This window comes from Chaetomium globosum, genomic scaffold, assembly GCF_000143365.1.
Source record: "Chaetomium globosum CBS 148.51 scaffold_1 genomic scaffold, whole genome shotgun sequence".
NCBI classification, from domain to species: Eukaryota; Fungi; Ascomycota; class Sordariomycetes; order Sordariales; family Chaetomiaceae; genus Chaetomium; species Chaetomium globosum.
Genome location: NT_165976.1, coordinates 4678239 through 4705308, shown reverse-complemented (window position 1 = coordinate 4705308; position 27070 = coordinate 4678239). Strand labels below are relative to the sequence as shown.

At 56.3% G+C, this 27070-nt stretch overlaps 9 protein-coding genes across 9 annotated transcripts in view; 5 read left to right on the top strand and 4 right to left on the bottom strand.

The window, feature by feature from the left end:
- Nucleotides 1–2198, bottom strand: part of CHGG_01523 (uncharacterized protein) — a gene marked incomplete at both ends in the record, with an annotated part of 3091 nt that extends 893 nt beyond the window's left edge. Inside the window, 4 exons of the mRNA XM_001220743.1 lie at nucleotides 90–184; nucleotides 375–464; nucleotides 774–1920; nucleotides 1985–2198. Coding sequence (XP_001220744.1) covers nucleotides 90–184; nucleotides 375–464; nucleotides 774–1920; nucleotides 1985–2198 — 1546 coding nt within the window. The remainder of the gene's footprint in view (nucleotides 1–89; nucleotides 185–374; nucleotides 465–773; nucleotides 1921–1984) is intronic.
- A 1020-nt stretch (nucleotides 2199–3218) lies between these two features.
- Nucleotides 3219–3865, top strand: CHGG_01522 (uncharacterized protein; the record flags this gene model as incomplete). The annotated part of the gene is made up of 2 exons (XM_001220742.1): nucleotides 3219–3644; nucleotides 3818–3865. The coding sequence occupies 2 exons, from the start codon at nucleotides 3219–3221 to the stop codon at nucleotides 3863–3865; spliced, it is 474 nt and encodes a 157-aa protein (XP_001220743.1).
- Nucleotides 3866–6682: 2817 nt separating this feature from the next.
- Nucleotides 6683–10868, top strand: CHGG_01521 (uncharacterized protein; the record flags this gene model as incomplete). The annotated part of the gene is made up of 5 exons (XM_001220741.1): nucleotides 6683–7566; nucleotides 7749–8448; nucleotides 8514–8780; nucleotides 8849–10348; nucleotides 10407–10868. The coding sequence occupies 5 exons, from the start codon at nucleotides 6683–6685 to the stop codon at nucleotides 10866–10868; spliced, it is 3813 nt and encodes a 1270-aa protein (XP_001220742.1).
- A 1493-nt stretch (nucleotides 10869–12361) lies between these two features.
- CHGG_01520 (uncharacterized protein) lies at nucleotides 12362–12690 on the bottom strand (the record flags this gene model as incomplete). The annotated part of the gene is made up of 2 exons (XM_001220740.1): nucleotides 12362–12561; nucleotides 12639–12690. 2 exons carry the CDS (start codon nucleotides 12688–12690, stop codon nucleotides 12362–12364), a joined length of 252 nt encoding a protein of 83 aa, XP_001220741.1.
- A 2018-nt stretch (nucleotides 12691–14708) lies between these two features.
- On the bottom strand, nucleotides 14709–15388 carry CHGG_01519 (uncharacterized protein; the record flags this gene model as incomplete). The annotated part of the gene is made up of 2 exons (XM_001220739.1): nucleotides 14709–15088; nucleotides 15157–15388. The coding sequence occupies 2 exons, from the start codon at nucleotides 15386–15388 to the stop codon at nucleotides 14709–14711; spliced, it is 612 nt and encodes a 203-aa protein (XP_001220740.1).
- A 1889-nt stretch (nucleotides 15389–17277) lies between these two features.
- Nucleotides 17278–18414, top strand: CHGG_01518 (uncharacterized protein; the record flags this gene model as incomplete). Its single annotated transcript, XM_001220738.1, has 3 exons — nucleotides 17278–17487; nucleotides 17718–17806; nucleotides 18039–18414. The coding sequence occupies 3 exons, from the start codon at nucleotides 17278–17280 to the stop codon at nucleotides 18412–18414; spliced, it is 675 nt and encodes a 224-aa protein (XP_001220739.1).
- Nucleotides 18415–19988: 1574 nt separating this feature from the next.
- On the top strand, nucleotides 19989–21356 carry CHGG_01517 (uncharacterized protein; the record flags this gene model as incomplete). The annotated part of the gene is made up of 3 exons (XM_001220737.1): nucleotides 19989–20114; nucleotides 20284–20574; nucleotides 21114–21356. 3 exons carry the CDS (start codon nucleotides 19989–19991, stop codon nucleotides 21354–21356), a joined length of 660 nt encoding a protein of 219 aa, XP_001220738.1.
- Nucleotides 21357–21824: 468 nt separating this feature from the next.
- Nucleotides 21825–24727, bottom strand: CHGG_01516 (uncharacterized protein; the record flags this gene model as incomplete). The annotated part of the gene is made up of 5 exons (XM_001220736.1): nucleotides 21825–22112; nucleotides 22183–23127; nucleotides 23213–23833; nucleotides 23891–24506; nucleotides 24639–24727. 5 exons carry the CDS (start codon nucleotides 24725–24727, stop codon nucleotides 21825–21827), a joined length of 2559 nt encoding a protein of 852 aa, XP_001220737.1.
- Nucleotides 24728–25998: 1271 nt separating this feature from the next.
- On the top strand, nucleotides 25999–26991 carry CHGG_01515 (uncharacterized protein; the record flags this gene model as incomplete). The annotated part of the gene is made up of 1 exon (XM_001220735.1): nucleotides 25999–26991. The coding sequence occupies one exon, from the start codon at nucleotides 25999–26001 to the stop codon at nucleotides 26989–26991; it is 993 nt and encodes a 330-aa protein (XP_001220736.1).
- Nucleotides 26992–27070: the final 79 nt, after the last annotated feature.

Sequence of the window (27070 nt, the reverse complement as noted above, 5' to 3'; positions counted from 1 at the left end):
GGTGGGAGTGGGAGTGGGAGTGCGACTGGCACTGGGGCTGGCACCGGACGGAGGAACGGGAAAGCGAGTAAACCGTGGCGGTGGCGGACCGACCTGGGCAAGACACAGCCCTTCTGGGAGGGCTGGTTCACCGGCCTGAGCAAGAAGTTCCTCGCGGGGAGGGGCGGCAAGATGCTGCTGCTTGCTGGGACGGACAGGTTGGATACCGAGCTGCACTATCGGGCAGATGCAGGGTACGTGTGTGTTATGGCTCCTTCCGTTCCCTCGATTTCTACCTCTCCTTGCGTGATAGCATGACTAACTGGTGACTGCCCTCCGCAGGCAAGTATGCTCTCCAAGTGTTCCCCGAAGCCGGCCACTTCATTCACGAGGACCTGCCTGAGAAGACGGCGATTGCGCTGGTCGACTTCCACCGGCGGAATGACCGCGGCGCGTTGGTGCTACCGCCTAAGGTATCCGATTTGCTAGCGCAGGGAAAGAGAGTATAACTTGGTTAAAGGGGCGGGTGCATTCCTTACCCCTGAGCTGGGTGGCATAGATGGTCGGTGGTCCGTACACAAGTTAGGAGATACCAGTGACATAATATCGACATGACAATTATTCAAAGCTTTACGAAACGGGGTCTTGATTTCTACCAGCCCCCCCATCTACTGTGCCCGCCTCGCACACCAGGATATCATCCAAATCACAGCCTTAAAATGCCATTCATGTCCGTACGCCAGCCGATCGCTACCTATGCCAAAAATACGTAAACAAATACATCCTATTCTTACACCGCAACAGACGCCGCCACTGCAACAGGCCCCAACCCCTGCTCCGACTCCAGTTCCGGCTCCGCCACCTCCAACCTCTTAGCAGGCTCCTCCTTCACCTCCTCCCTTTTCCGCTTCTTCGACTCCTGATCGTTTTGTTCTAGTTGTTGTTGACCCTTATTCTTATTCTTCTGCTTCGGCCCAGGGCGGACCTCAAACTCGCCCAGCTTCAGCAACCGGTCCGTCTCCCGCGCCTTTTCCTTCATCCCCTCAAGCCCGAGCGTGTCGACGTACTCAACATACGACCGGCACTTGTGCAGGCCCCTGTGCACGGACGCCTTGCCGGGCACCATCTGCGCCAGCAAGAACTTGGTGTTGGCCACCTTGTTCTCCACCTCCATCGCGTACCGCAGGTACTTTTCCGTCGTCTCCTGCCACGTCGCCAACCCCCCCTCGGCGCCGCTCCGGAAACAGCTCGGGTTCCTCTCCGCCGCCGTCGCGATCATGGCCCCGTCCACCCCAAACTCCTCCACCAGCGCGTCTGCCTGGTCTCGGCTCTCCACATCCCCATTCATCAGACACGCCACCCCCGCCTCATGACACACCTCCCGCACCATGCGCAGCTGCCCACGAATCGCGCGCTCCCGGGGGCGCATGGGCGTAGTCCGGCAATGGACCGTCAGGCCCGTGATACCGGTGCGCACGAGGCGGCGCACCAGCGCCTCCGTCTCGGCGGCGGTCTCGAGCAGGCGGATCTTGACGCTGACGCCGAGGCCGTAGGCCGGGGTGATGTCGCGCACGAGGGCCTCGAGGATGCCGGCGAGCTTCTCGGGGGTGCGCAGCAGCGCGGCGCCCATGCCGCCCGACACACTGAACGGCTTCGGGCAGCCCGCGTTGACGTCGATCCCCGCCACGTCGCCCGCCACGAACCGCGCCGCGGCCACGGCCCGTGCGGCGTCCGCGGTGCCGAGCTGGAAGATCAGTTTGCCTTTTTCGCGGGTGGGGTCCAGGCGGTAGATGACGGATTCGGGTACGCTGTTGCCGTTTTCGTTGTGGGTGTTGGCTGGGCTGTAGGAGTGGGAGGGCTGGCGGGTGTACTCGATCATGCTTGTGCGTGGGTTGACGCGGCGCACGGCGCCGATGAGGGAGTGGTCGACTGTTTCGGGGCCTGGAGGGGGTTTGGGTTAGTTGAGTGCATGATGTGGGCATTGGTGGAATGGCAGGAAACGAACCCCACACTAAATCGGCGCCGTAGTGCAGTGCGAGCAGGCGCGAAGGCAGTTCACCGGAGCGAACCATAGGCGCGAGGACGAGTTTACCGCGATAGTCGACGCCCCGGGGTGGGATGGGGACACGCGGGAGTGTCATTGGGGCGGGGATTGGGGCGATTGACGGGGCATTTGCCGTTGCAGAAGTTGTCGCTGCTACCTCCTCAGTGGTCGCCATGGTGCTGATGCTTCGAAGTCCACGCAGAAAGCGGGCAGTTCGAAACATCCCAATGTTGAAAGAGAGTGATGGTGGGGGTTGAGTCAAAATTACCAACCTGAGGTAGTACCACATGCAAGGTGGGATGGATTTCGGTCAATGCCCAGCCGCCATGAGAAATTCTTATCTTATCAGACACTGAGATGCCAAGCACGTGCCAAGCAGTCTTACAGCCACACGTGCCACAGGCTCAGCCTAACCCTAACCCCCTTTCTTCAACATGCGGACCCTTTCCCCCTTTCCACATTCCACATGGCAGTGGATGTCAACGTTTAAAGTGGATGTGGCCAAGTTTTATCTGTTGCGTTGATCGGTTTGTAATATCAAACCTCTTCGATGTTTAGGTTCTATCCTATTCGTCCATCTTAGAAGCCATGCGTCGAAACGAAATCCTTCACATGCTCTTCGGACCCCGTGTCTTCCCAACTCCCCTGCTGTCCATACCCAAACCCAAACCCAAACCCATCCATACCCATATTTCGCACCCATGTCCGGACCCTGTGGTCGCGGCCGGATGAAAAGCCGCCAGTTAATTATAACTAAGCCGGCAAAGACCACAGAGCATTGATAGTTGGCGCACCTATTGAAAGTGTCCTGCGTGCCCATGTTTCTTTCCCCACGCTGCGTCATGGCACAGAGCCCCGCGCCATTCCCTGGAGGTCCCGGCGGATGCACTCGTGGTCATCGCGGCGATTGGAAAAGTGTCAAGAAACGTGGCATAACGGTGGACCGCAGGAATCATTGGCGTCAAACGCGGCAAACAGCAAATCTCGACTCCGTGGAATTGATCGCCAGTGGATGTCTCATTGCGAGGCCGTTGGCTGTCGCCGTGTTGCCTCTAACTAGTGGTGTCTCTGATCCATTTGTCGCACTAGCAATGCTTGATCGGAGAAATAATGCCATACCATACGGGGTCCCAAAAGACGGAGACGTTGGGCAATCGAGGACGCTGTCAGCTAGATCTTGAGGTCGTCGCCGAACATGTCGGCTGACAACAACCAAGAGCCGTTGTCCGGTGCCGGCAGTCCGACTTGGCATAGCCATTTCACCGCCGGCCAAGCCTTCCCCGATCCCGATGCCCAATTCGGCGCGCCTAAGGTGCCGCCTAGAGGTCCGTCTGGCCGGGTCTTGCCGGGTATCGTGGTCGACGAAGCCGACATGGACCCGGTCGGCTGCCTCACCGCGCATGGCGGTGACCAACTCCCAAGTCACTGCCCGTGCGTCAGCGGCCAAACACACACAATAACGCCGAGGGCTTTGCATACATTGTCTCGCCCGCGCGGCGCGCTCCAGGAGCCCAAGCCGTGGTATGCCGTCGAGCATGTCCCTTCATCAAAACATCAAACATTCCGACGGTCAATCTCTCCATGGTTGGGCTCACAGGCCCAGAACAAGGCGCTGATCACAGTGAGCCTGACCCGCTCTTTTTAGGGTCCTGGAGTTGTCCCATGTCCGTGGTTTGAGTGGGGTGTCTAATCGTGAGGAGCACAGACGGAGAACCGACAGTAAAACGAACAGTGCGTGGTGCGCAGTGAGCAACAGAGGAAAGGGGCAGAAGGGAAACCCGCCGGCCCACCTAGATCCCCGAGATCTCATGTTATCCGTGGGACCGTTTCGTCCCGGGATAAAGCCTGTTGCTGGCCTACCAGAAATGCGAAGAAAAGGGGTTGTTTTGGGAGCCATATCGCTGGTACGACGACCGCCGTTCTACCATCCCATGATCGATTTCAAAAACAGATCCGAGACGGGTTCGTTGCCAACTGCCCCATGCCAATTCCCCAGTCTGGAAATACCTTCACTGCCTTGGCAGCCCGCTTCAGCCCAGGTGACCGCGGGAGAGCGGTTTCATCTTCGATGGCAAGGAAAAAGAAAACCCAAAAAATCAAAAGAATCCGGGGTGCCGACCAGGGTCGCCAGCCATCGATCTGGCCCCGGTCTCTGGCCCGAAATCCCATCCCCGTTGATTTGGCGGCGCATATCACAATCCGTCACGGGGAACTTGACATGGAAAAGCTGCTGAAAGTGAAACTGTGGGCATCCGGGTGGCGCTGCCGAACTCCTTCCTCCCAAACGTTGAATGCCCCTCTGGCTCCCATGCTATTTGTGACGTAAGTGGCTTGCTCCCATCGCTCGGCAGTCAGAATTGGTCGTTGGTGTAGGGGTCGACAAGAGAAAGGACATGAAGGAGCCGTGAAAGAACAAAAATATGGGATTCCAGGTTGTTTCTGACGGCATCTCCCGATGCCCAATTCAAAGAAACATGCTATTACATCCATCAAAGGAACAGGAGGCTGAGAGAGGAAAGGATGGAAACTAAAACCTGTAACTGCGACCGGTCCCGAGAGAATCCCGCACTGTGCGATGAACTTCTACCCAATCTCATCGCACATCTTGCGGCTCACAGCCGATGAGCCGGCCTTGGTTTTGGCACGGCCCCGCCAGCACACTGGCCACCTTCGAGCCAACCTGGGAATCTCTCTTCTGAATGCTCACTGGTCAGCTCCCCGCTCCGAAGCACTGCGTTTCCCCTCTGACCGCCCGGTGAGGACGAACCGGCGCGACTTTGACAGCTCGACAAAGCCCATGCGTAGGGGATGGATGGCGGTTCAAGGGATGTGGGGGGGAAGGGGGGCAAATGTTTTGTTCTCCGCTATGGCTGGATGCATAACTCAAATGAGGTATGTACCTACTCAGTTAGCCGTTAAGTGATGAAGGAAATGCCCAACTCATAAGGTAAGTGCCCACGCGGTGGACACACACTCGCTCATATCGTATTGAGTATTGAGTGTAACCATCCTCGGGCTGCAGCAAGGCGCGGGAGATCTGTCACACAAACCCATTGCCGTAGCGAGTTGTCATTTCTCTAAAAGGCTGGGAAACACGGGATGAGGTGTTTCTGCACCCTTCGTTGCCTCGTTCGGTTTGCTACATCTCCTGATCTCCTTGCCATGGCAGCAGTCGCTCCACCTATACAGGCCATCCAACAGTGTCAGAACCCTGTCTTCAGCCCCGCAGTGGCGGTTAGGTACAGACGGTGTCAGAGGGAGCGCCTGGATTCGGATGCAACTGGAAAGGCAGAAGAGGCGAGCGTTTTATTATTCGGGCAGTTGAAAATGCTGGTTGCCTTGCTCTTCGGAGCGGGGAAGCCACGCCTTGGACAGACGGCAGGCGTCGTTTGGGCTGCTTCCCACCCCGCGATTCGGCTGCCCCGCTGCCTGATGAAACCCGGATAGTTCTTGCCTCCGATCATCCATGAGGTGTTCTGAGGTGGCACGCACTTCCATCGGTCGGGTAGGTGCCAAGCAGCCCATCTGGGGGCCTACAGACACCTAGGTCTTGGATAGGAAGGAATGGGGGGTGGAATTGCCCGTCCGAAAACTCAGATTGTAAATAAATACCTAAACTAAAGAAATAGTAAAACGGTACCTGAAATCCTCTCCTGTCACAGAGCCTCCGTCCCATCAACTGTCATCAGACTTATTTTGCCATCATTCGAGTCCAGACGGGCCAAAGAAAACAATAAACCGCCACCTTCTGATTCCCAAACGATGCAGGCCCTGCAGCTCGCAAAACCCTCTAGAACGTTTCTCTCCACGAGAGCCCTAGCGCAGAGTGCGATGCAACCACCACCACGCCCCGCTGGACGCATGTAAACCGATGTATGGAAATCCTAAGATGTGCCAAAAACCGACCAGCACCCAGATTTCTAGACACCGCTAAGCACCAAAGGGGGCGGTGGTGCAGCGAATTGGCAGCGGACCGCCGATCCATCCCCTCCTTGGCGCCCCGACGGGTCCTCCCCAGCAACTTCCCCATCCTCCCTCCTCCTCCTCCTCTCCCTGCAACCTTCAATCAACCCTCGAGGTGATCAAAGGCCGCTTGTCTACTACCTAACCCGCTCCGATCCGGCCGAATTCTGCGAGATCTCTAGCGTTTTTGTTATTTTTATTGTTCATCCGACTCGCTCTTTGATCCCGTTTACCCCTTTCCGAAAACCGGGGCAAGAGCGACGAGGGGGGGGCGAACAAAGCTCCAAGACGGCGCGTCTCCGCTTTCACTTAGGGTCCCTGCGGATACGGGCGATTCGGCCTTTTCGCTTGCCTTTTCGCTTGGCTTTTCGCTCGCAGTTTTTGCGTCCTACGCCGCCAAGCAACCCCCGACACACCCTCCAGCGCGACCCGCCCACACCAGATCCGCCTCACAGCCAGCCATCTCGCAACCCATCCCGTCGTCTTTTCCATCGTCCAAAACCAGGCCGGTGCATCAGACCGTCCGGATTTTCGTTGCAGGAGGCTCCCGCATGAAGACCCGCTTACCACGCCAAAGACGATAGTCATTCCGACACCGATCCGTCTCCCCCACCATCCGGTCGTGTTTCTTTTGTCAGTGCTGCTAACCGAGTCGCTCCCCCCGCCGCGGCGCTCACGCCGTCCACCGCCGCAATTATGAGCGGCGAGTCTTCGCTGGCAGTCGTCACTGCCGTCGTCAGATCTCTCGCGACCGATCCCACGACACCCCCTCCGGCGGTCTCCAATGCCTGTCCCAGCGTGAGGCTACCCGGCCCTGACAACGCCGAGAAGATTGAACTCGAGCGGGAGCTTGCCGCCCTCGTTCTCAGGGTTCAGCAGCTCGAGGCACGGGCAAACTCGGCCCCTACCCACGTCTTCCCCGACACCCCCAACGAGACCGCCGACAGCATATTCGCAGACGACAAGCCTCGCCCGAGGCCCAAATATCCCCCCAACCTCCCCCGCAATGGCTTCATCGACGAGGCCCTCGAGGGCCTGCGGGAGCACGTCGACGACCAGTCGAAGCTCCTCGATAGCCAACGCCAGGAACTGGACGGTGTAAACGCTCAGTTGATCGAGCAGAAGCAACTCCAGGAGAAGGCTCTGGCCATCATCGAGCAGGAGCGCGTGGCGACCTTGGAGCGCGAATTATGGAAGCACCAAAAGGCGAACGAGGCCTTCCAAAAGGCGTTGCGTGAGATCGGCGAGATCGTCACGGCTGTCGCCCGCGGTGACCTCTCCAAGAAGGTCCGCATGAACAGCGTGGAAATGGACCCTGAAATCACAACATTCAAGCGCACTATCAACACCATGATGGACCAGCTGCAGGTCTTTTCTAGCGAAGTCTCTCGTGTCGCCCGCGAAGTCGGGACCGAAGGTATCCTCGGCGGTCAAGCTCAGATCGAAGGGGTCGATGGCACCTGGAAGGAACTGACTGATAACGGTGCGTCTTGCTTTGGCTTCCGCCGCACGCCGGGTCACCCCCGTACTGACTTTCGAGGCTCTAGTGAACGTAATGGCTCAGAACCTCACGGACCAAGGTATGCCCCTTGATGAGTGGCCTCGGGTAGCCAGCAAAACTAACCTCCCCCCCAGTGCGCGAGATCGCATCCGTGACAACCGCCGTCGCGCACGGTGATCTAACCAAAAAAATCGAACGCCCTGCCAAAGGCGAAATTCTCCAACTTCAACAGACGATTAACACCATGGTGGACCAACTCAGAACATTTGCCTCCGAAGTTACGCGCGTAGCCAGGGACGTCGGAACCGAGGGTATTCTCGGTGGCCAAGCCGACGTCGAGGGGGTGCAGGGCATGTGGAACGAACTAACAGTCAACGTGAACGCCATGGCGAACAATCTAACCACCCAAGTACGAGACATCATCAAGGTCACCACCGCTGTCGCCAAGGGCGACCTCACCCAAAAAGTCCAAGCCGAGTGCAGAGGCGAAATCTTCGAGCTCAAGAAAACCATCAACTCCATGGTCGACCAACTGCAACAATTCGCACGTGAAGTCACCAAAATTGCTAGAGAAGTCGGCACCGAAGGAAGGTTGGGCGGTCAGGCTACTGTCCACGACGTCCAGGGGACATGGAGGGATCTTACGGAAAATGTGAACGGTATGGCCATGAATTTAACAACCCAAGTGCGTGAAATCGCCAAGGTCACGACTGCCGTCGCCAGGGGCGACCTCACCAAGAAAATCGGGGTCGAAGTCCAGGGCGAAATCCTCGACCTCAAGAACACCATTAATACCATGGTTGACCGCCTGGGTACGTTTGCCTTCGAGGTCAGCAAGGTCGCTAGAGAAGTCGGCACAGACGGCACCCTTGGCGGCCAAGCTCAAGTCGACAATGTCGAGGGCAAATGGAAGGATCTCACCGAGAATGTCAACACCATGGCCAGGAACCTCACGTCACAGGTATGTCAGATGATTCTGCCCCGGGTGTAGCCGTTTTCTTTTTTACTTACCATACACTTCTCCAGGTGCGAGGTATCTCGACCGTCACACAGGCCATTGCCAATGGCGACATGAGCCGCAAGATCGATGTCGAGGCCAAGGGGGAGATACTCATTTTGAAAGAGACCATCAACAACATGGTTGACCGATTGTCCATATTCTGCAATGAAGTGCAAAGGGTAGCCAAGGACGTCGGGGTCGACGGTATCATGGGTGGCCAAGCCGACGTAGCAGGCTTAAAGGGCAGATGGAAAGAAATCACAACCGATGTGAACACCATGGCTAACAACTTAGTAAGTCGCCCCTCTATTGCGCCGGTTCGGGGCCTTTTGGGGCTTGGTTGACTGACACATCTCGACAGACGGCTCAAGTGCGCGCATTCGGTGACATCACGAACGCCGCCACAGACGGTGACTTCACCAAGCTTGTCGAAGTTGAAGCTTCGGGCGAGATGGATGAGTTGAAAAAGAAGATAAACCAGATGGTTTACAACCTCAGGGATAGTATTCAAAGGAACACACAGGCCAGGGAGGCGGCCGAGTTGGCCAACAAGACCAAGTCGGAGTTCCTCGCCAACATGTCGCACGAGATCCGGACGCCCATGAACGGCATCATTGGCATGACCCAGCTCACGCTCGACACGGATCTGACACAGTACCAGAGAGAGATGCTTAATATTGTCAACTCGCTGGCGAACAGCTTGTTGACTATCATAGACGACATTTTGGATCTGTCTAAGATCGAAGCGAGGAGGATGGTCATCGAGGAGATCCCGTACACCCTGCGGGGCACCGTCTTCAACGCCCTCAAGACGCTGGCCGTCAAAGCTAACGAGAAGTTCCTCGACCTCACATACCGCGTCGACAGCTCTGTGCCGGATCACGTCGTGGGTGACTCGTTCAGGTTACGTCAGATCATCTTGAACCTGGTGGGCAATGCTATCAAGTTCACCGAACACGGCGAGGTCAGTCTCACCATACAGAAAGCATCAGCTGTGCAATCCGGGAGTATGGGAGAGTACGCCATCGAGTTCATCGTGGCCGACACCGGCATCGGCATCCCGTCGGACAAGCTCGACTTGATCTTCGATACCTTCCAGCAGGCCGACGGTTCCATGACGCGCAAGTTTGGCGGCACCGGGCTTGGTCTGTCCATCTCAAAGAGGCTGGTCAACCTGATGGGCGGTGACGTCTGGGTCAAGAGCGAGTACGGCAAGGGCAGCAAGTTTTATTTCACCTGCATTGTCCGACTGGCGAACGAGGAGATCGCTTTCATCTCAAAGCAGCTCAGCCCATACAAGGGCCACCAGGTGCTCTTTATCGACAAGGGAAGGACCGGGCACGGGGGCGATATCGCCAAAATGCTCGCTGGCTTGGGCCTACTCCCTATCGTTGTCGAGTCTGAGAAGAACCAAGCCCTTGACAAGGTGCGCGGCCAAGGGACGGCTCCCTACGACGTCATCATTGTCGACTCCATCGAAGATGCCCGCAGATTGCGCTCGGTTGACGACTTCAAGTATCTCCCGATCGTCCTCCTGGCACCGGTGGTCCACGTGTCACTTAAGTCGTGCCTGGATCTGGGTATCACCTCCTACATGACGACGCCGTGTAAGCTGATTGACCTGGGCAACGGAATGGTGCCCGCTCTGGAGAACAGGGCCACCCCGTCACTAGCGGATAACACCCGCTCGTTTGAGATTCTGTTGGCTGAAGACAACACGGTGAACCAACGACTCGCCGTCAAGATTCTAGAGAAGTACCACCACGTGGTCACCGTGGTAGGGAACGGCAAAGAGGCCGTTGACGCCGTCAGGCACAAGAAGTTTGACGTCATCCTAATGGACGTTCAGATGCCCATCATGGTAAGTTCTTTTGCGCTCGGTATTACCTCAGCTTTCTAGTCATTGACACATTGTACAGGGTGGTTTCGAAGCCACAGGAAAGATCCGTGAGTACGAACGCAGCTTAGGCAGCCAACGTACACCCATCATTGCCCTCACGGCGCACGCTATGATGGGCGACCGAGAGAAGTGCATCCAGGCACAGATGGACGAGTACTTGTCCAAGCCGCTGCAGCAGAACCATCTCATCCAGACCATCCTCAAATGCGCGACCCTTGGCGGTCAACTGCTCGAGAAAAACCGGGAACGGGAGCTCGCGCGCACCGCCGACACCGCTACGAGTGGCCGCCGCGATAACCCCGCGCTTGCGGCCGCGTACCAGTCGGCGGCGGCCACCAACAGCGCCTCTCGGCCCGCACTCTCGACGCGGGCTATTACGACTGCCGAGCTCGACAGCCCCTCGTTGGTAACGGCGGACCAGGAAGATCCCATAACCCGGTCACGTACCAGCCTTTCAGAACCAAACATCCACGCAGCATAAACCAACTTTTGTGGGCACTGGGTTTTCTGTCGCGGTACGGCGTGCCACGTGCGTCTACCTTGCCTACGTGGGCGTGGATGGTTGCTTTTGTTTTGCCGCATAGTGCGGCTCGGCTCGGCTCTGATGTTGGTTTTGCGTTAGTTGGTTGCTGGTTCGGTCTGGTCTGCTCTGGTCTTGGGTTCCGGGTTTGGGTCTGGCTTGGTCTGGTCTGGGGTGTTTACTTGTTTGCTTGGTTGCTATTTTTGCTGCTCGGCCCGTGGGGTTGGTCGTGCTATTTTGTGGTGGTTTCGTCTCATCTGGTCCTTTATTTTCCCGCGCGTCACGCCTACCTCTGGCACCCCAGACTGGACTGATCCTGTCTTTATGTTTCGTAACTGTCGTTGCATGTGATACCTACAGCTGGTTAGAAACGTCTCGCTTGTTCTGTTGATCGTCTTGCTATTTTGGCCTTGCTGTTATTTGGTGTTTTGCTTTCCCCCCAAGCCAGGTTTGTTGTTTTCCAGCCCCGCCGCCGCCGTCGTCCCCCAGGTTTGACTAGCAAGAATCGTCTCATTCTTTGCGCGGAGTGATAACGTAGTGGGTTCGAACGCCACCAGCCTCCGCATCATCAGGAGGAAGACCTATTGCATCACCAACCCCCCTTTCTCCCAAACCCTCATACTTAATGATTTAGTTATGCAAGCACCTTCATCGATGGGCTGGTAGTGCCAGTGGTACTTCGCACCAACCCAACGCATTCAAACCGCAGTCGCTGCAGGAGGGGTCTTCAACGTTCCCTAATACAGCCCTATCCAACTGCAACAGGGCCACCTTAATGGTTACCGTCAAATCATTTCGACGATTACGACAGAGCCGTTCAAGAACTAAAGCAGAGCCGTTCAACGACGAGAGCAGGGCCGTTCAACGACTAGAGCAGGAGCTATTGAAGCAGAGTACACCCTCTAGATACACGTTCCCTCACTCTCTCTCTCACACACACATACGCACACCAACCAACACCACAGACGGCTGGTTGCGGCATGATTGTCCTGTTCACAGGGGAAGAGATGACTCGGGCAGAAACCTTTCGTAGCTACGTCCACAGTTTTTACGACTGTGGTTATTTCAGCGTTAACACGGGTGGTCGCGTGGTCTGATGAGGGGTCACTGACGGCACGGTCACGTAAATGGAAGCAGCTCCTATACCTATGAGTGTGAGGAAGGTAAAAGGCCACGAACTGGATGCACCCCCGGGATCCCTTGAGAAGCCCCTGGGGGTTTTGTTCAAGCATGTACATGCCGCTTGTGTGGAGAATCGGGAGAATAGTATTTTCTGCCGAAATCAGATTCGCGGGCGGGAACCTGAGGGGTGGAGGAAGGTGGGAGAGGGGAGTTAGGTAGGTAGCTCGAACAGGAAAGAGGAGATGTGCGGAGGAGTAGGTTTGTGTGAGTGATTGGGAGAAAGAATGCCTAACTAGGTAGGGTAACGCACACCCCCCATTGCGCGACATAAGCTATGACTCCTCGCCACCGCCAAACTTCAAGTTCATCTTCTGCTTCCTCCCAAGCTTGATATCGCCGGGTCCGTCGCGGAACTTGCTCTGGCGGGCCTTGACGGCGAGGCAGGCTTCGCAGCGGTGGACCTTGTTGGGCTTACCCTCGCGACCGTGGTCGAGGGCGCCGCAGTATTTGTGGCGGATCTGGTCTTTCCATTCTAAATCAAGAAGGGGGATCAACGGGGTTATCGCCCGCGGCGGTGAGGGGGTTGCATTGCGACGACTTTGGACTTACGGACTGGAGTGTTTGAGGTTGTGCTCGGGTTTTTCTGATATGAGCGACCCATTGTGGTTAACTAACGGTGAGTGGTGTGGTGCGAAACGCGATGTTTTTGCGAGTTGTGTGTGGCAGCCAACTTGAGCGAGTTGAGCCGCGGCGATTACCTAATTCTTGATCCAAGTCATCCTAACTAGTTAACTACCTCTACCACAGTCGGTTGTTCGTTGAGGACAGGCAAGTATAAAATCGTCCACACTTTCACCTGCGTATACATCCACATATTAGTCGCCAACGTGGCGATGTTAGTAAATCATGTTCCTGTTTGACGTCAATCTTAAGGGCTAACGATGGAGAAACCCACGTGGGATATAAGACGGGGTTTTTTGCCCCTCGTCCCATATCCCCTTCGTCCCAACTCACAAGCTTTAATTCGTTCTACCGCTTGCGCTAACCTCCTTGGGTTTCAACTTCACTGTATGGTTAACGTTAAAGTAACAGGGGCAACAGATCAACCCAGGGAGCGGGCGTGTGATTCATTTATTATCTCAGGGTCGAGGACGAAGGGTTCAATGAGTATGTTTTCGCTTTCTCGGCAGTGGTTCTCATATAACTTGAACATTTCTCTCGCCACTCGCCACTCGGCGTTTGGTTCGCGGCCATGGCATGAGTCGTTGAAGTCAGCAGTGTTGTTGTTGTCTTTGGGCTACAACTCTGTTACCTGATACCTCCCGACCTATGTTCGAGCCCGGCTACCCACCTATGTAATGAAGACTTGGGAAGGAATCGCCGATCGGGTTATGGGTATGTGCATACTTACCCACTTGCTCGACATGGAGGGAGGGGAGCCTGGTGATGGAGGGCAGCTCTCGTACCCACCACATGACAGCTATCTAGTACGTCATGTTCAACCTTCTCCCTCGGCAATTACGTTTCGTGGTGCGTTTGGCGATTTGCAAGTCGGGTTGTACCCAAACTCCCGAACTCGGCTCCGACACTTTGGACGGCAACAACGCGTCGTCCCGCCTCCCTTGTATTCCATTCCTATTTGGCCCCTAAGCAAGCCCGCATGCTGCTCTCCATTGCGTCACACACATTTATCCCGCCACTCGCAAAAACGGGCTGTTTGCTCTTCACCTCCTTCGTCTCTGGCTCCGCTTTATATTCAAGAAAGCTGGCAAGCCCCATCTCCTCACATGATACATATTCAAAGAGCTTTACAAAATAACATCCAAAATAAGCAGAAAAATAATAAAATAAAACCACATCGCTCAAGGGTATCCAAAGATGATGCATATAAACAAAGTCAGATGTATGACAAGTTAAATAAGAGTTGTAGATATGACAAAAACACCGGGAACGCCCGTTATGGAATCGATATCAATGCGCACGGCGGTCGACGATCTCGCCCGCCTGCAACAAGGCGCTCATGCCGTCAAAATTTGGAAGTGGCTTCTCCTGTGGCGGTGCCCCGGCCGCAGGTGGCGGATTTTGTTGTATTTGTGGGGGAAAGCCCTGGTTGTGTTGGTGCCCGTTGACGGGAGGGGGATCCTGTGGGAGGGGTGGGGGTTGGTGGTGGTAACCTTGACTAGATGTCAACAAAGGTTTGATGAGCACCTGACTTAGTAGGAGACGTACCGTTGACTGCGGGAGGGCCAGCTGCACCATTTAGTGGTTGATGAACGAGCGCTAGGTTTTGGGTCGGCGTGGTAGGGGTAGTTGTGATGTAACTGTGGTTGTTGTTGGTTGTTGTTGTGAAAGGTAGGATGCTGATGGTTGTGAAAGGGAGGATGTTGGTTGTTGTGGAAAGTAGGATGTGTAGGAGGTTGTTTGGACGTTAGGAGCGCGTGTATCGGCAAGGAGCCGTCAACCTGGGGCCGAGAGTGACTGAAAAGCGGGTTTGAGGACGAGTTCCCGCTCAAAGGGTGACCATTGCCGTCTGTTGACGGTGGCGCTGAGCGTGCATCAAGGCCTATTTGGCCGGGCGGGAGGCCCTGGCCGCCACCAATGCGGGCCATGCGGAAGTGCTAGCTGTTGGGTTCGCTCGGGAAGGCGGATTCCTGGAAGCTCTTGTCGGTCGAACACACCTCAGAGAGTGGTGGTAGGAGTTGCCTGCGCGTGGCCCATCTGCTCTCGGATTTTGATCATCCCCCTTGGCTGGAATGGCGAGGCCCCAGTGGATCCGGGTTGAAAGGTCGGTGAGCGAGGTTCTGAGTGGCTTTCGGCGGGGGAGAGCAGGGACTCCTCGGGGGACGTGATGGACGTTGAGGGGGGCAAGGAACTCGAGTACTGAGAATCGCTCATGGACGCGATGGACTCGACCCTTTGCCGGGCGATAGGTGGCTCGCTTCCCTTGCGGCTGTCTGCGCCACTCCCACTCCTACTGGTCCTTGTCAGAGCCGAGCTAGGGCTGGCTCGACTTTGGCCGCTAGACTCGGAGAGTCTTGCTCTTTTCGAGGCATCCTTGTCTGCAACGCCCGGAAAGTCTGTTAAAACAGCGATGATAAAACGGTTGTCATACTCAACTCGCACACACCTTGTGACGGAGAGGCGTGCTTGGCCTTGAACTCCTGGAGATAGGACATGTACTTTCGGTACTCGGGCGTCTTTTTGTACTCGGAGAGGTCGCTCAGGTACTTGTCCTTGATGGCTTGGGCTTGCGACTCAAAGGGCTCCTTTTCCGCCGCGGTTAGGCTTTGCCAATTCTCACCAACTAGTTTAGCGATCTCGGTAAAGCTCAAATTACGGCCTTTGAGCTCTTCGCGCATCTCTTTAATGCGAGGCTAATGGTTAGCGACTGTTTTGCGGGTTGATAGAGGAACGGACAACATCCCGGGACTTTCTTACTGTTAGAAAAGAGCACGTAGGCTGAGGGGGGGCGCTCCGGCGCATTTTCATCCGGCTAGCTCACGCGGTCAGCGCTGGATCAACGTGCTTGCAGACCCCCCAACACCGCCAGAGGTGGGGCAAACAAACCTTTGGGTGCCGCCGGTACTTCCTCTTCGTGACGGTGGCGCCGATCGTCTCCCGGCTCTCCGCTGTCGGTGCTTCGGCGCTGCTCGTCTCATGGGGTTTGAGGTCGTCGGCGGGTGATTGGGTTGGCGACACTAACGATGCTTCGGGTGCGATTCCGCGCGAGTTGGCGATCCGTCTCTGGAGTTTCTGTGGGTCACCACCGTCAGCAAAATGTGATCCATCCGGGGGTGCGTGCGCGCGCCGGCCTCGGCGACGCCAGGTGCTGTGCTGTGGGCGCGCGGAGGAGGGCAGTGAGAAGGACTCGTACCCGTCGATGGCCCAGTTTCACCCCCAATGCGTCGCTGCGGAAGAGAACCCAGTCAGCATAAAATTCCGGCCTCTCCAGACCTCTCCCATTTTGGCCCCCAGACGCCGCCCTCCCGAGTTCACGTACAGGTCGGATTCGGTAATGTCCAGGATAGTTTCCCAGCTATCAAATCCCTGTTGTAGGAACACATCGAGATACTGGGCAATCCCCAGTTCCCCCAAGATGGCCCCGAGTAATTGAGGCATCTAGACCAGTGCCCGAGTCACGTTTCTTGATCGGCCGTCGTGCGCCGGGTCTTTGGGACCAAGACCGCGGTTTGCCGGGATGATGCGCTGCCACGGCCGAGTGGCTTCAGCGCCCGGAAATATCGAAATACCAAACTGACGGGCGCCTCCCTTTCAAGTACACAAGCTTCTCGTTTTTGAACAAGGCTCAAAGACCTTTTTTTTTTTTTTTTTGGGACGAATGGCCCGGCAACTGCTCGGGCCTGCTGCTCCCGGTTGCGGCGTGTCTCGTTCGCCGGTTGATTCGCAAACGTGCGGGAAACTGTGGCGTATTTCCGGCGATGTAAAAGTTACAATGCGATGTCCTGGGGACCCGGGACCCGGGAGGCGTGTGCGTGGGTGCGGGCGTGGGCGTGGGCGCGGCCGAAGATGCGGATCTCGAGGGGCCAGAATCGAGGTTTCGAAGTGCAAGTGGCTTGCTGGGAGTTTGATTAAAAAGAAGCCTCGAGAGGGGGGTCGTGGTGTTTAGCAGAGGTTGTTCGCGAGCACCGAAGCAGGGAAATCTGTGGAGGGAGTCAATTCCAAGGTCGAGAGACAAATTCGCTTATGCCATGGCATTTCTGTTGTCGGAAGCCGGGGTTTTTGGCTTGGTGGGGTGGAAGTCCCAGGTTCGCGATGACATGCCGAGTTGCAGCACGAGAAGAAGGAGAGGTGGGACGGAATCGAGATGGCCAGGGTCCCCATGATGATGTATTGAATGGCTATTGGGAGAGGGTACTTACACGGAACAGGGGCAAGTCTCCTGCTTGAATGGGGGAACGGGGACTGTCTTGGTGTAACGGGAACCGGCTCGCGTCTGGCCGGGGGGGATGCTGGAGTAGGCAAATGCTTGGGCGGCGCGAAATTAAAACGGGGACCTGGGCCAGTGCCCGGGTCTAGACTCTGCTTCGCCGGGTCAGGAGAAGTGAAGGGAAGGGCTCTGGCTGCTTCTGAAGTTCTCCGGCCAGCCGGCGTCCTGGGGTTGTGTCGGGTTGCTTGGTGTGCTGGTTGTCTGCATGCAAGGACCGGTTCGAGGCAATCAGCCCCGGATCGAGGTGCAGCCCGTCAACTGGAAGTCCGGATCTGCGAGTGCCGTTGACACGGGTTTGTCATGGAGCCTGGAGTCGAGGCCCTGCTCCGCAGCTCCTATGGCCCTATGGCTTTGTTGCGTATCCCGGCTGAGCACCTGAGCGAGGGGGGGGGGGAAGGCTGGGCTGCGATCGATCTGCCAGAAGGCGGCAAGGCGGTTGACAGCCCGTCACCTGTGGCCTACAACAAGAATCGGAGCGATGCAAATGCTTGTCCAAGAAAAATAAGCTTGGTACAGCCTGGCACGGAACCGCGGTTGAAACCAAGGGATCGCCGAAGTACCGGAAGTCCTTGGTCTTCAAAGTCGCCGAGCTTTCTGGGGATCGTGATCGTTTGAGCAGATCGACGACATGTTCTCTGTCCCTGACAATGCACCTAGCACGTCTGGCTGCCCTTATTTTTGCTCCCATCCACTGGACGGCAAAATTTGGGTTGGGTCGAATTAACATGAACTAACGTTAGCGATGCTGCAATCTCGCTCGACCCGGACTTGCTTTGGGTTTTCGGCCCCTCTTGCGGCCTTTTTTCTTTCTCCCTTCTCAACGGCGGTGGTATGTGCAAGCAAGCAAACCTGTCTCAAAAGTCCCATCTCGCCCCCCATGGGCAAATAATCGTGCAACCGATGGGTTGAGCAATGGGAATGCCGATGGGGATGGCGATCGATCTCCTTTTCTCATGCGGGCCGGCTCTGCGTGAACAGCATTTCCGGACGCATACGAAGTCTGCCATACTTGTTGTACTGCCATACCGCCAAACTACCAAACTGCCTGAACATGGAAACAGGAACGAGCCCAAGCTTGTCATGGCAGGGGACTCCCAGCCGCACCCCAAGTCGGACCCCCAGTCGCCGTTCCCGCCCAGTCGCCTTGGGAACGGTGACAGGGCCAGAGGGCGAACAACAATGCCATGGCGGGCCCCGAAGTACTTCGTATGGGGAATGCGCCAGGAAAATGAAAGCCCACCGAACAAGGACATGAGTTTCGTCCTTCGTACTGGGTACAGAGAGAGCCATCTCGATCCCCCATCGAATCGAGCAAAGGCATTTGGAAAAACGTACGATTATTCAAGGATGCAGGCGCTATTGGACCAATGGAAGGTGCTGTACCCGCCGCTTTCCCAAATCGAGCAAGGTGACCGCTGCAGCGCGGTGCAGGCATGACCACCGACGAACCAATCCCCGCATTTGTTCTGTGGATGTTCGGGCGTGTTCGGCGGTTGTCTTTGATGGAATTGAAGAATTGAGATGGGATCGAGGATGGAACCGATGATGGAATGATGGCGCCTTGGGCGCCTCTGTGGCTCGAGCATGGCCAAAATCCGACTCGGAATGACGGGAAACTGGAATTGTTGAGGATGATGGTGTTCCTCCTTTCCCATGCACCACGCTGCAGGCTGCCTCGGAAGGAAAAGGCTGGTCGATGGAGTATGGAGTCTGGGCTGCCTCGCTGCTTGGCCATCCTGTTGGTGTTGCGCGGGGAGCCGGGCCCGAAGGGTTGTGGCGGGTTCTGGCGGGTTCGGCAACGAACCACCGATGGTTTGGGGGGCCCATCATCGACGTTTTGCCCTGCAATCGAAGATCCAGGATTCTGCGATGCCGCTCTCGCCTCGACGGACATGCATTCTGCTGTCCCTCCCAATACAATTCACCCAGGCGGTCAGGAATCCAGTTACATGGACCGTGTACATGATAGTTATGGGTATATACAACGAAAAGTGCATTCTCGATGAGATGGCAAAATCCCGATGCGTTTTGGAATACAAAGTAACTATTTCATACTTGATAGTTGTTTGAGTTTTAGTTGGAACGAAGCCTGGGAGAACCGGGCCTGTGCGAATGCAAAGTGGTTTACGCGGAGCCGGGGAGATGCGGAATTACACAAATACCATCAACTCCGGGGGGGGAGACCCAAAAAAAAAAAAACGAAAGAAGAAAAAGAGAAGAAAATCCATACTGTGTAGGAGCCGCGCCACCCGTTATGCCTGCCTCGCTTTGAGAGATTTGCCGGTTCAGCACTTATGGGATTTCCGAATTTAGCATGCCTTGTGCCATCTGGTCATGAGCTCGTTTTGGGGACCCGCAAGCTGTAACAAGCTGGCAGGGAATCGCAGTCGTCCCGATTGGCCAAGACATCGGACAATCGGTCCAAGGCCCAGACCGTTCGCTCTCACGTCACAGTTTCTCGGATACCCCTGGATTGCATTTGGTTGCGGTCGCATGGCAAAGAGGAACATGTGGCGACTGATTGAAACAAGCTTAATTGTCGCAGCACCGACAGTCCGGACGACTCCTAAGAGCTTGGCTGAATTCCTTCCGTGGCGTTAGTTACTGTGTCGTTACAAGCCGCAATTGCATAAGGGTAGGTACTTTGTCACTAACTAACCAGTTACCTCACTACCTAACCGAGGGACAGTTTCGGCGCCGAACCAGTGGAGTCAGGTACGCAGATAGTCACAGCAGTACACTGGGGAGGAGGATTGGCAGGTAGCAGCCGCTTCCAACACACAAACGCCGTCGCCTCGCCACAGCCGTCGGGCGTTTCGTTCGTTTCGGTTGGCACGGCGTGAACTCCGTCCCTCGTTAGTGGCTCGCTCAGTTATCTTTCGATAGAAAGTCGCACTTTTCTACCCCCCAGTTACATATCAGCTTGGAGTTAGTTAAAGATCGAGAACAATCGAAAACAAGAACGAAAGAAAGGGAAAAAAAAAAAAACGAATCATATCCCCCATCAGCACATGGCACCAATCACGGACCCCAAGCCCCAAGAGGGCCAGAACCCCTCCAACAACGGGAACCCCGAACCTCAGGAACCGCCGGCGTTATCACCGTCCTCGTCGTCGGTCGGCGACAATCTAGCCCAGGTAAGCCAACTACACTAAACCAAGCAACCCCCCCCCTTAGCACGTCCCCGCCGCCCGGGTCCGCTTCTCGGGGGCACCCGCCCGTTCTTCTTCCAGCTTCTTCAGCCCTGTTTCTCTCTCGTGTCCATGGCGGTCACTCGTCGCTGACGTTACCGTCCCTGCGGTCTAGGCCCTCAAAGACCTTGCAAGGTATGCCGCTTCCCTCTCCACCCATGTCCTGCCTCGGAGCCCACGATTCGGTTTCTCGAGTTCAAGAACTGCACCCGCCGCCACCACTGGTGCGCATTTGGCGATTTTACCCAGAAATAACACTCTCTCAACGCTCCCTTCCCCCCACCACTGGGTCACTCTCACCGCTTCACAAGAAGCCAGAGACACAACCAGGACCCGCCCCGACCACTTGCAGCGAGCCCCATTACTCGTAGCAAGCTGGACCCGGGTCGGCGGATACCCCTATTCGGTATGCAGGGGATGCTGCAGCAAAAGGACCCTGAAAAAGAGACCCTGAAAAAAGGGACGCTTGATCCGCCCGCCGGGGCTTCACGGGACCATCCTTTCCCCAAAATTCCCCAGCCCGCATGGCATAGTGCGATGCAATAGTTCAGCCGCGCTACGGAATGGGACGGACAGAAGCAAAGCTGCAGCCCTAGTGCTAGCGCCTACTCGTTTTCACTTTGCCGTTTTTTTTTATTAGCGCTCCTATTCCCACCCGCGCACCGAATAGCTTCGGCAGCAACTCCGAGAAAGTTGTTGTGGGGGTTGGAAGGGGAGACAAGAAAAAACGGAGATCTGGGGAGAAAGACACGGAGGGTAACCACGTGGCTGCCGGCTTCCGGCTTCCGGCCGCCGTTGCCGCCCACCACCTACCCACGCATACAGACACGCTACAGACACACATCTACACATAGCTCCATACACCCCAGATTCATACACACACGCATACACATCCACATACATTCCTACAAACAGACATACACACAAACACCACACACCCCACAGACAGCCAGCCAGCTAACTACCACACCCCCCATTACCAAACAAAACAGGGGTGAGCAAGCAGCTAGCACACTCGAAGCGAACCTGACCAACCTCGAGGGCAAGCTGGACGAGATCCTGGCGTCGTTTGGCGTGTCGGCGGCCGACCTCGACGCGCTGGACGAGCAGGAGGCGGCGCAGAAGAAGAAGAGCGAGGGCCAGGAATGTGGGAAGAAGGGTAAGGGTGAGAAGGGGGGGTCTTCTTGATTGCATGGGCTTGTTTGATGTATAGATGGATGAGCATGGGTTTTCTAGCTATCCGTCTCTCTATCAGGGTGAGGACCTATTTGGGGCACGTGGGGATGGGTTGGTTCGCATGACTGGGTATAAACGACATGCATTAGCGTGGTATGCAACACAAAGAACCATTTCAAGAGGACTATCGGGCTCGTAACGTTCGGGCTGCATGTCCGTTCCTGCCTGGTCCTTGCGAGGGTGGTTTGGTTGGTGTAACTGTAAACAATAACATTCATCATAAAAAACCATCATCGGCCACACCCAAGCCAGCCCGCTGCGTGCGTGTGTGTGTACATCGGCATACGTTGCTCATCAACTAGTCGGTCACAAGAAAAAATGAAACCCAACCCACCCGGTCATACAAAAGCCAACCAAACCCGACCCAACCTCATTTATCAGTCAACACCTCATCCCAAAAAGACCACACTAGTTGACCAGTTACTCCCCCTCCGTAATCTCCGCATTCCAGTCCTTCTTGATCAACAACTCATCCAACCCCTCCGTCTTGGAGATAACAAGGCCCTTCTCGTTGGCCAGGTGCAACAAACAAATGAAACAGAAGCTGGTCGAGATGTCGTCCATGACCGGCTTCGCGTAGACACGCTGCAGGCCAGTCATGACCTCGGTAAACTTCAACGTCGGGTCCTCTCCGCTGCGAGACGAGGCGGGTTTCTCGGGCGAGGTGGGGGTCATGAGGCGGCTGTTGTTTGCCGCGTTGTTTTGCTCCTGATAGAGAGACGTCGTTAGTTTCAGGGGTGCGTAAATAAAAGAGGGGGTCAATAAAAGCGGGACTCACCTCAAGCTCCTCCAAACCTATCCCCTTCCAGATCTCCTCCTTCAGCCGCCTGACATCCACCTTCTTCGCCACGCGCGCGTACTGCACATACTCGGGCCTGGCCCTCCTGTTCTGCGTCACCAGCATAGTCCCAAACGCCAGATCGGCCGGGTTGGTCACCGTCAGCCCGCCAAACGCGCCCGTCATGCCCACGTCGGTCATCGGCCCGCCGGCCTCGGGCGAGAAGTGCTCGCGGGCGTCCGCAAACTCGTCCATGTCGTCGTCGTCATCGCCCAGACCGCCGCCGCCGGCGAAAGGCAGGCCGTCGTCCTGGAAGAAGTTGGCGTCGTAGTCACCTTGCGGCAGGCCTTCGTCGGGAGAGGAGCCGTGTTCGGCGGATTGGAGAGGTGCCTTCTGCGAGGCCCAGAATGCCTCATCCATCTCGCCTTCGGGAACGTCGTTCTGCTGGCGTTGCGAGTCCATGTTGCCTATCCTGCTTCCGCCGCCTAGGACGCGCCGGCGGCCCATGCGGGCTTTGGGCTTCAGGAAGAGGTTGAGCAATTGTTTGGAGCTGAAATGCTTGTCGTCGGGGAGGAGGTTACGCGATTTAGATTTCCAGTCTTTCTTCGAGAGGGAGATGGTCGAGTTGCTTGAGGCTTGGGTGTAGATGACCTCGGCCACGGCGGGGTCGAGGGGGGCGGCAAAGTCGATTTCGAACGGCTGCTTTTCTTTGCGCTGCCTTGCCGGCTCGGTGGGTTTGTTTACGTCCTTGATCTTTCGTATCCTCCAGTGCTCGGCGCTGCTCCAGTTCTTTTGCAGGGCTTGGTCGAAGTAACCGAGGATGTCCTCGTGCATCCTGTCGGCCTTTTGAGCGTGTGTCATGGAGATGGCATAGTCGCCGTCCCCAGTGTCGAGCATATCGGGCGCCATCGCCTTCCCCGTCAGCGCCAGCACCATCGCCCATCCCTAGGCCAGCGTCATAAACACGCATCATTTGCGGCTCTAGAGCAGCCTCTCGCGCCCATGCCTCTCCTCCCTCACCGAACTCCACATCTCCACCCAAGTCGAAAGTCCCGAGCCCGTCTTCGTCGTCGAAGCCAAGAGGGTTTTCCTCATCGATAAACATGCCCGATTTGTCGCCAATCCCGCCGGGCCCTGGGGTCTTTTCCTTATCTTGGTCACGCCAGTCGTCGGGTGCCCTGAGGAAGGGTATGTCCAAAGAGCCAGAGGGGTCGCCTAAGTCGAATGCTTTGAGCGAGGGGCAGACGTCCATGCTGTCCAAGAGGCCGAGGTCCGGGAAGAATCTTGCGCCCAGGCCGCCAACGTCAATCTCGACGTCTCCCTCGTCCTCCGGTTCTTCCGGCACCGGAGTCAGCTCCCGATCGGCCATTGAAAGATCGCCATCCTCATCCTCGCCATCGATATCTTCGCTACGGCCCCGCTCGCGGGATTTGGAACTGGCCACGTCCTCGGCGTCGTCGCTGCTGTCAAACACAATGCGCCCCTGTGAGTCGATCATGAGGTGGTTCAGAAGGAGGCCTTTTGCGCCGCCCTCGTCAAAGTCGGCGGATGCTTTCTTGAAGAGCGGGTCAACTGCGAATTCAAGCTCGAGCTTTTTGAGTTGCAGTGACGCAAAAGATGGCGCAAGGGTGGCCTCGGAGGATCTCTGAGTCTGCTTCGTGGTTAGCGGCGCGGCAAGGAGATACAGTGGCTATCCTGGTCCGCGCACCTTCTTTTTGGCCTTCTTCCTAACATTTCCATCCTCATCGACCTCGTCTTCCTCCTCCTCCTCTTCCTCATCGCCGTCGCGGCCCTTCCTCTTGTTGTCGCGGCTATCCGCCAACCCGCTCAGCAGCTTGCCCGTCTCGGTGGCGACACTGTCAACTCTGCTCGTGTAGATCTTGACACAGCCGTCAAGCGTGCAGCTGGCCTTTTGGAAATTAACACCGTCGCCCTCCTTGAGCAGAGACATGTCGTGGAAGTAGTCGATAAGGGCAAAATTCCACGAGTTGGCGGCGTTGATCTTGTTATCGGTGGCCATCTTCATCCACTCTTCAAAGTTGGCGAGGATGGGCACCCGCTTCATCGGGGTAACGGCCTTCCCGCCCACAATGAGCGGCTCGTCGTCGTCCATGATGATAGTGTGGGCACCACTCTTTCGGCGGCGCGGAGTGCGCGGACTGGATCCTGGCGGCTCGGCATCCTGGAGGTCGTTAAACGAGGAACTCGACTTTCGTGGGGTGTTTGTCGCGGCGGCCCTCAGCTGGTTGCTTTGGGCTTCGTGGTCAGCCTTGCGGCCGTGGGATCGCTGCGCCTTTTCGTGGGCATCGTCGTTGAGGGGGATTCTACAAGATTTGCAATTAATGAACGCTGTCTCGACGTATCTGGCGTGTGGGTGTGCGTGTGTGGTACGTGATGTTTCAGGCGGTCTCTTCTGCGGGGAACCGAAAATCAAGATGTCATAGGGCGCGACTCACTTTACTGGCGATTTGAAAGGCGACGCAAGCAGAGAGCCAGAAGGCACTCTACTCATACTCCTGCGGTGACCCTGGGCGACTCGAGGCATCTTGTCGTGCAGTCGTGATGCTGTTGCAGATCAAAGACGCTGAAGCCGTCGACTCCGGAAGTGGTAACCCAAAACTGTTTGTTTACTTTGGTGGTTGAACCGGAAGCGGCCGGCGATTGGCTGGAGGGTGATTGAAAGCACGTGCTGATAAGATGCCCCGCTCTCAGGGGCGTCTCGGCCACCCACTCGCCATTTTCCCCATTCCACTTCTGTGAATTATGAACCCCTCTGCCCCCCAACAGCAACAGACTTGACGCGACAATTGGGTCACAATCTTTCCTAGGCTGCCATTCTGGTTCGGCTCGCATTCGCTATGCTCAGTGGATTCTCACACAGCAGAGTTACCATCTGATCGTCTGGCTTACCTACCACCAACCAGGTTGATCTGTGACATGGACAATTCATGCGGAGTCGAATTGCCGGTCTTTGCTTTGCAGATCTGCGCAGAAAGCTTGATATTGGGGACGTCGCTTTCCTCAACCTTGGCCCTCCCGTGTTTCACGCATGGAAAGCAGAGGCAGTGCTGGAATGCGAAGTTGTTTCCCTCCCTGCAGAAACCCGTCCCAATGGACTGGGACTACTCCGTACGAAGTATTCATACATACCTTGGATCATTTGGCCGACTTCAACTTGCTGCTGCATTGCTGATGCCACTCCGGAAGAGGATGCATTGGCAGATTGGCTAGACCTGGCAAACTACCGTTCTGCTCTGACACGCCTCCGGAACTCTTCCCCGCGAAAAGCGTATCTCACCGTGGTGGCCGCAATAATATTCATTGGTTTGCATCTGCTTTCTTCGTCCCAAAAGCTCGCTTGGCTCGCCAGCTGGCGAAGCAGGTTTCAGTGGTGTCCCAAACCACCAGCACCTTTTTGTCCAATGGGCGGCCTCAAAAGAAATGACATGGATCTGATGGTGGCGGATTTGGTAATAATGACAGCTCTTCGATCCTGGTTCTCCCACGCGTCCATAGCAGCGGGTTAACGTCACGGCGACACGCAATGCGACAACTCGTCTTGTCGGTGTCGGTCTGAGCTCAAGCTGTCTCGGCCCAGACCTAAGCCTAAGATGGAGTGATTTGATCATCTCATCTACCTAGCCAAAACAACAACTTATTTAGACATTAACAACATAATTTGATTCTGTGCGATTTATCTGATCTACGAATAACTAACTTGACTCGTTTTCTCACAAATAGCACAATATTTATACATCGACGAATATCTCCCTTCCGATTTTAAACCACATACCACCATGCTCCCCCATTAACATAATGCCGCCATCCCGCCCAATACGCCGCCGATACGGCGCTCGGCCGGCCGTTGCGGCAATCCTCCTCGTCGCCGTCATAGCCACCCTTGCTTTGTTCCAGTCAACGGCATCGGGAATCATCGGCGATGGTCATCTGCGGGGCCGCTCCTTACTCAGTCCCCGAGGTTTGCACGAGACCGACGCCGACTGTCGCAACGTCCACGACGCCGCCGACCAGTGCGCTTTCATCTTGGCCAACTGCGAGGACGACGAGGCCGGTCTGATTCATTACCTGTCCTTTTATTACTGCACTCTGGGCTCCGCTAAGCCCGTCGCCTTCGCCATCCTCGCCCTCTGGCTTGGCCTGCTGTTCACCACCATTGGCATCGCCGCCAGCGACTTCTTCAGCGTCAACTTGAGTACCATTTCCAGCGTGCTGGGTCTGAGCGAGAGTCTGGCTGGCGTCACTTTCTTGGCCTTTGGAAATGGCTCCCCGGATGTGTTCAGCACCTTCGCCGCCATGGGCTCTAACAGCGGGAGCATGGCGGTTGGCGAGCTGATCGGTGCTGCAGGTTTCATCACCGCCGTGGTGGCTGGTTCCATGGCCTTGGTACGCGAATTCAAAGTCAGCAAGAGAACATTTGTCAGGGACATTGTCTTCTTTATCGTCGCCATCAGTTTTACCATGGTCTTCCTGGCTGACGGGGAGCTGCACCTGTGGGAATGCTTCACCATGATCGGCTTCTACCTGTTCTATGTGATGGTGGTCGTGGGGTGGCATTGGTTTACGGCGCGCAGGAGGCGCCAGCGGGCGAGGGATGTGGCCGCTCGCGCGCACCTCTACGGTGCCTCGGGCCACAGCTCCGATGAGCTGGAACCTTACCGGGATGACCCGGACGAGGACGACGCTGTTCCTGTTGGTAGCCGTTCGAACAGCACTTCGGACGGGGATATCAGCATATTGGAGCGGGGACCGCGGATCGAGGTTTGGAGGGGTGCCGGCCGACGACGATGACGAGGAGGAACAGAAGGGGAGACACGTTGCCGCGGAGATGGCGAGCAGCATGCGTGTCAACCGGTCCCGCTGGGGACGA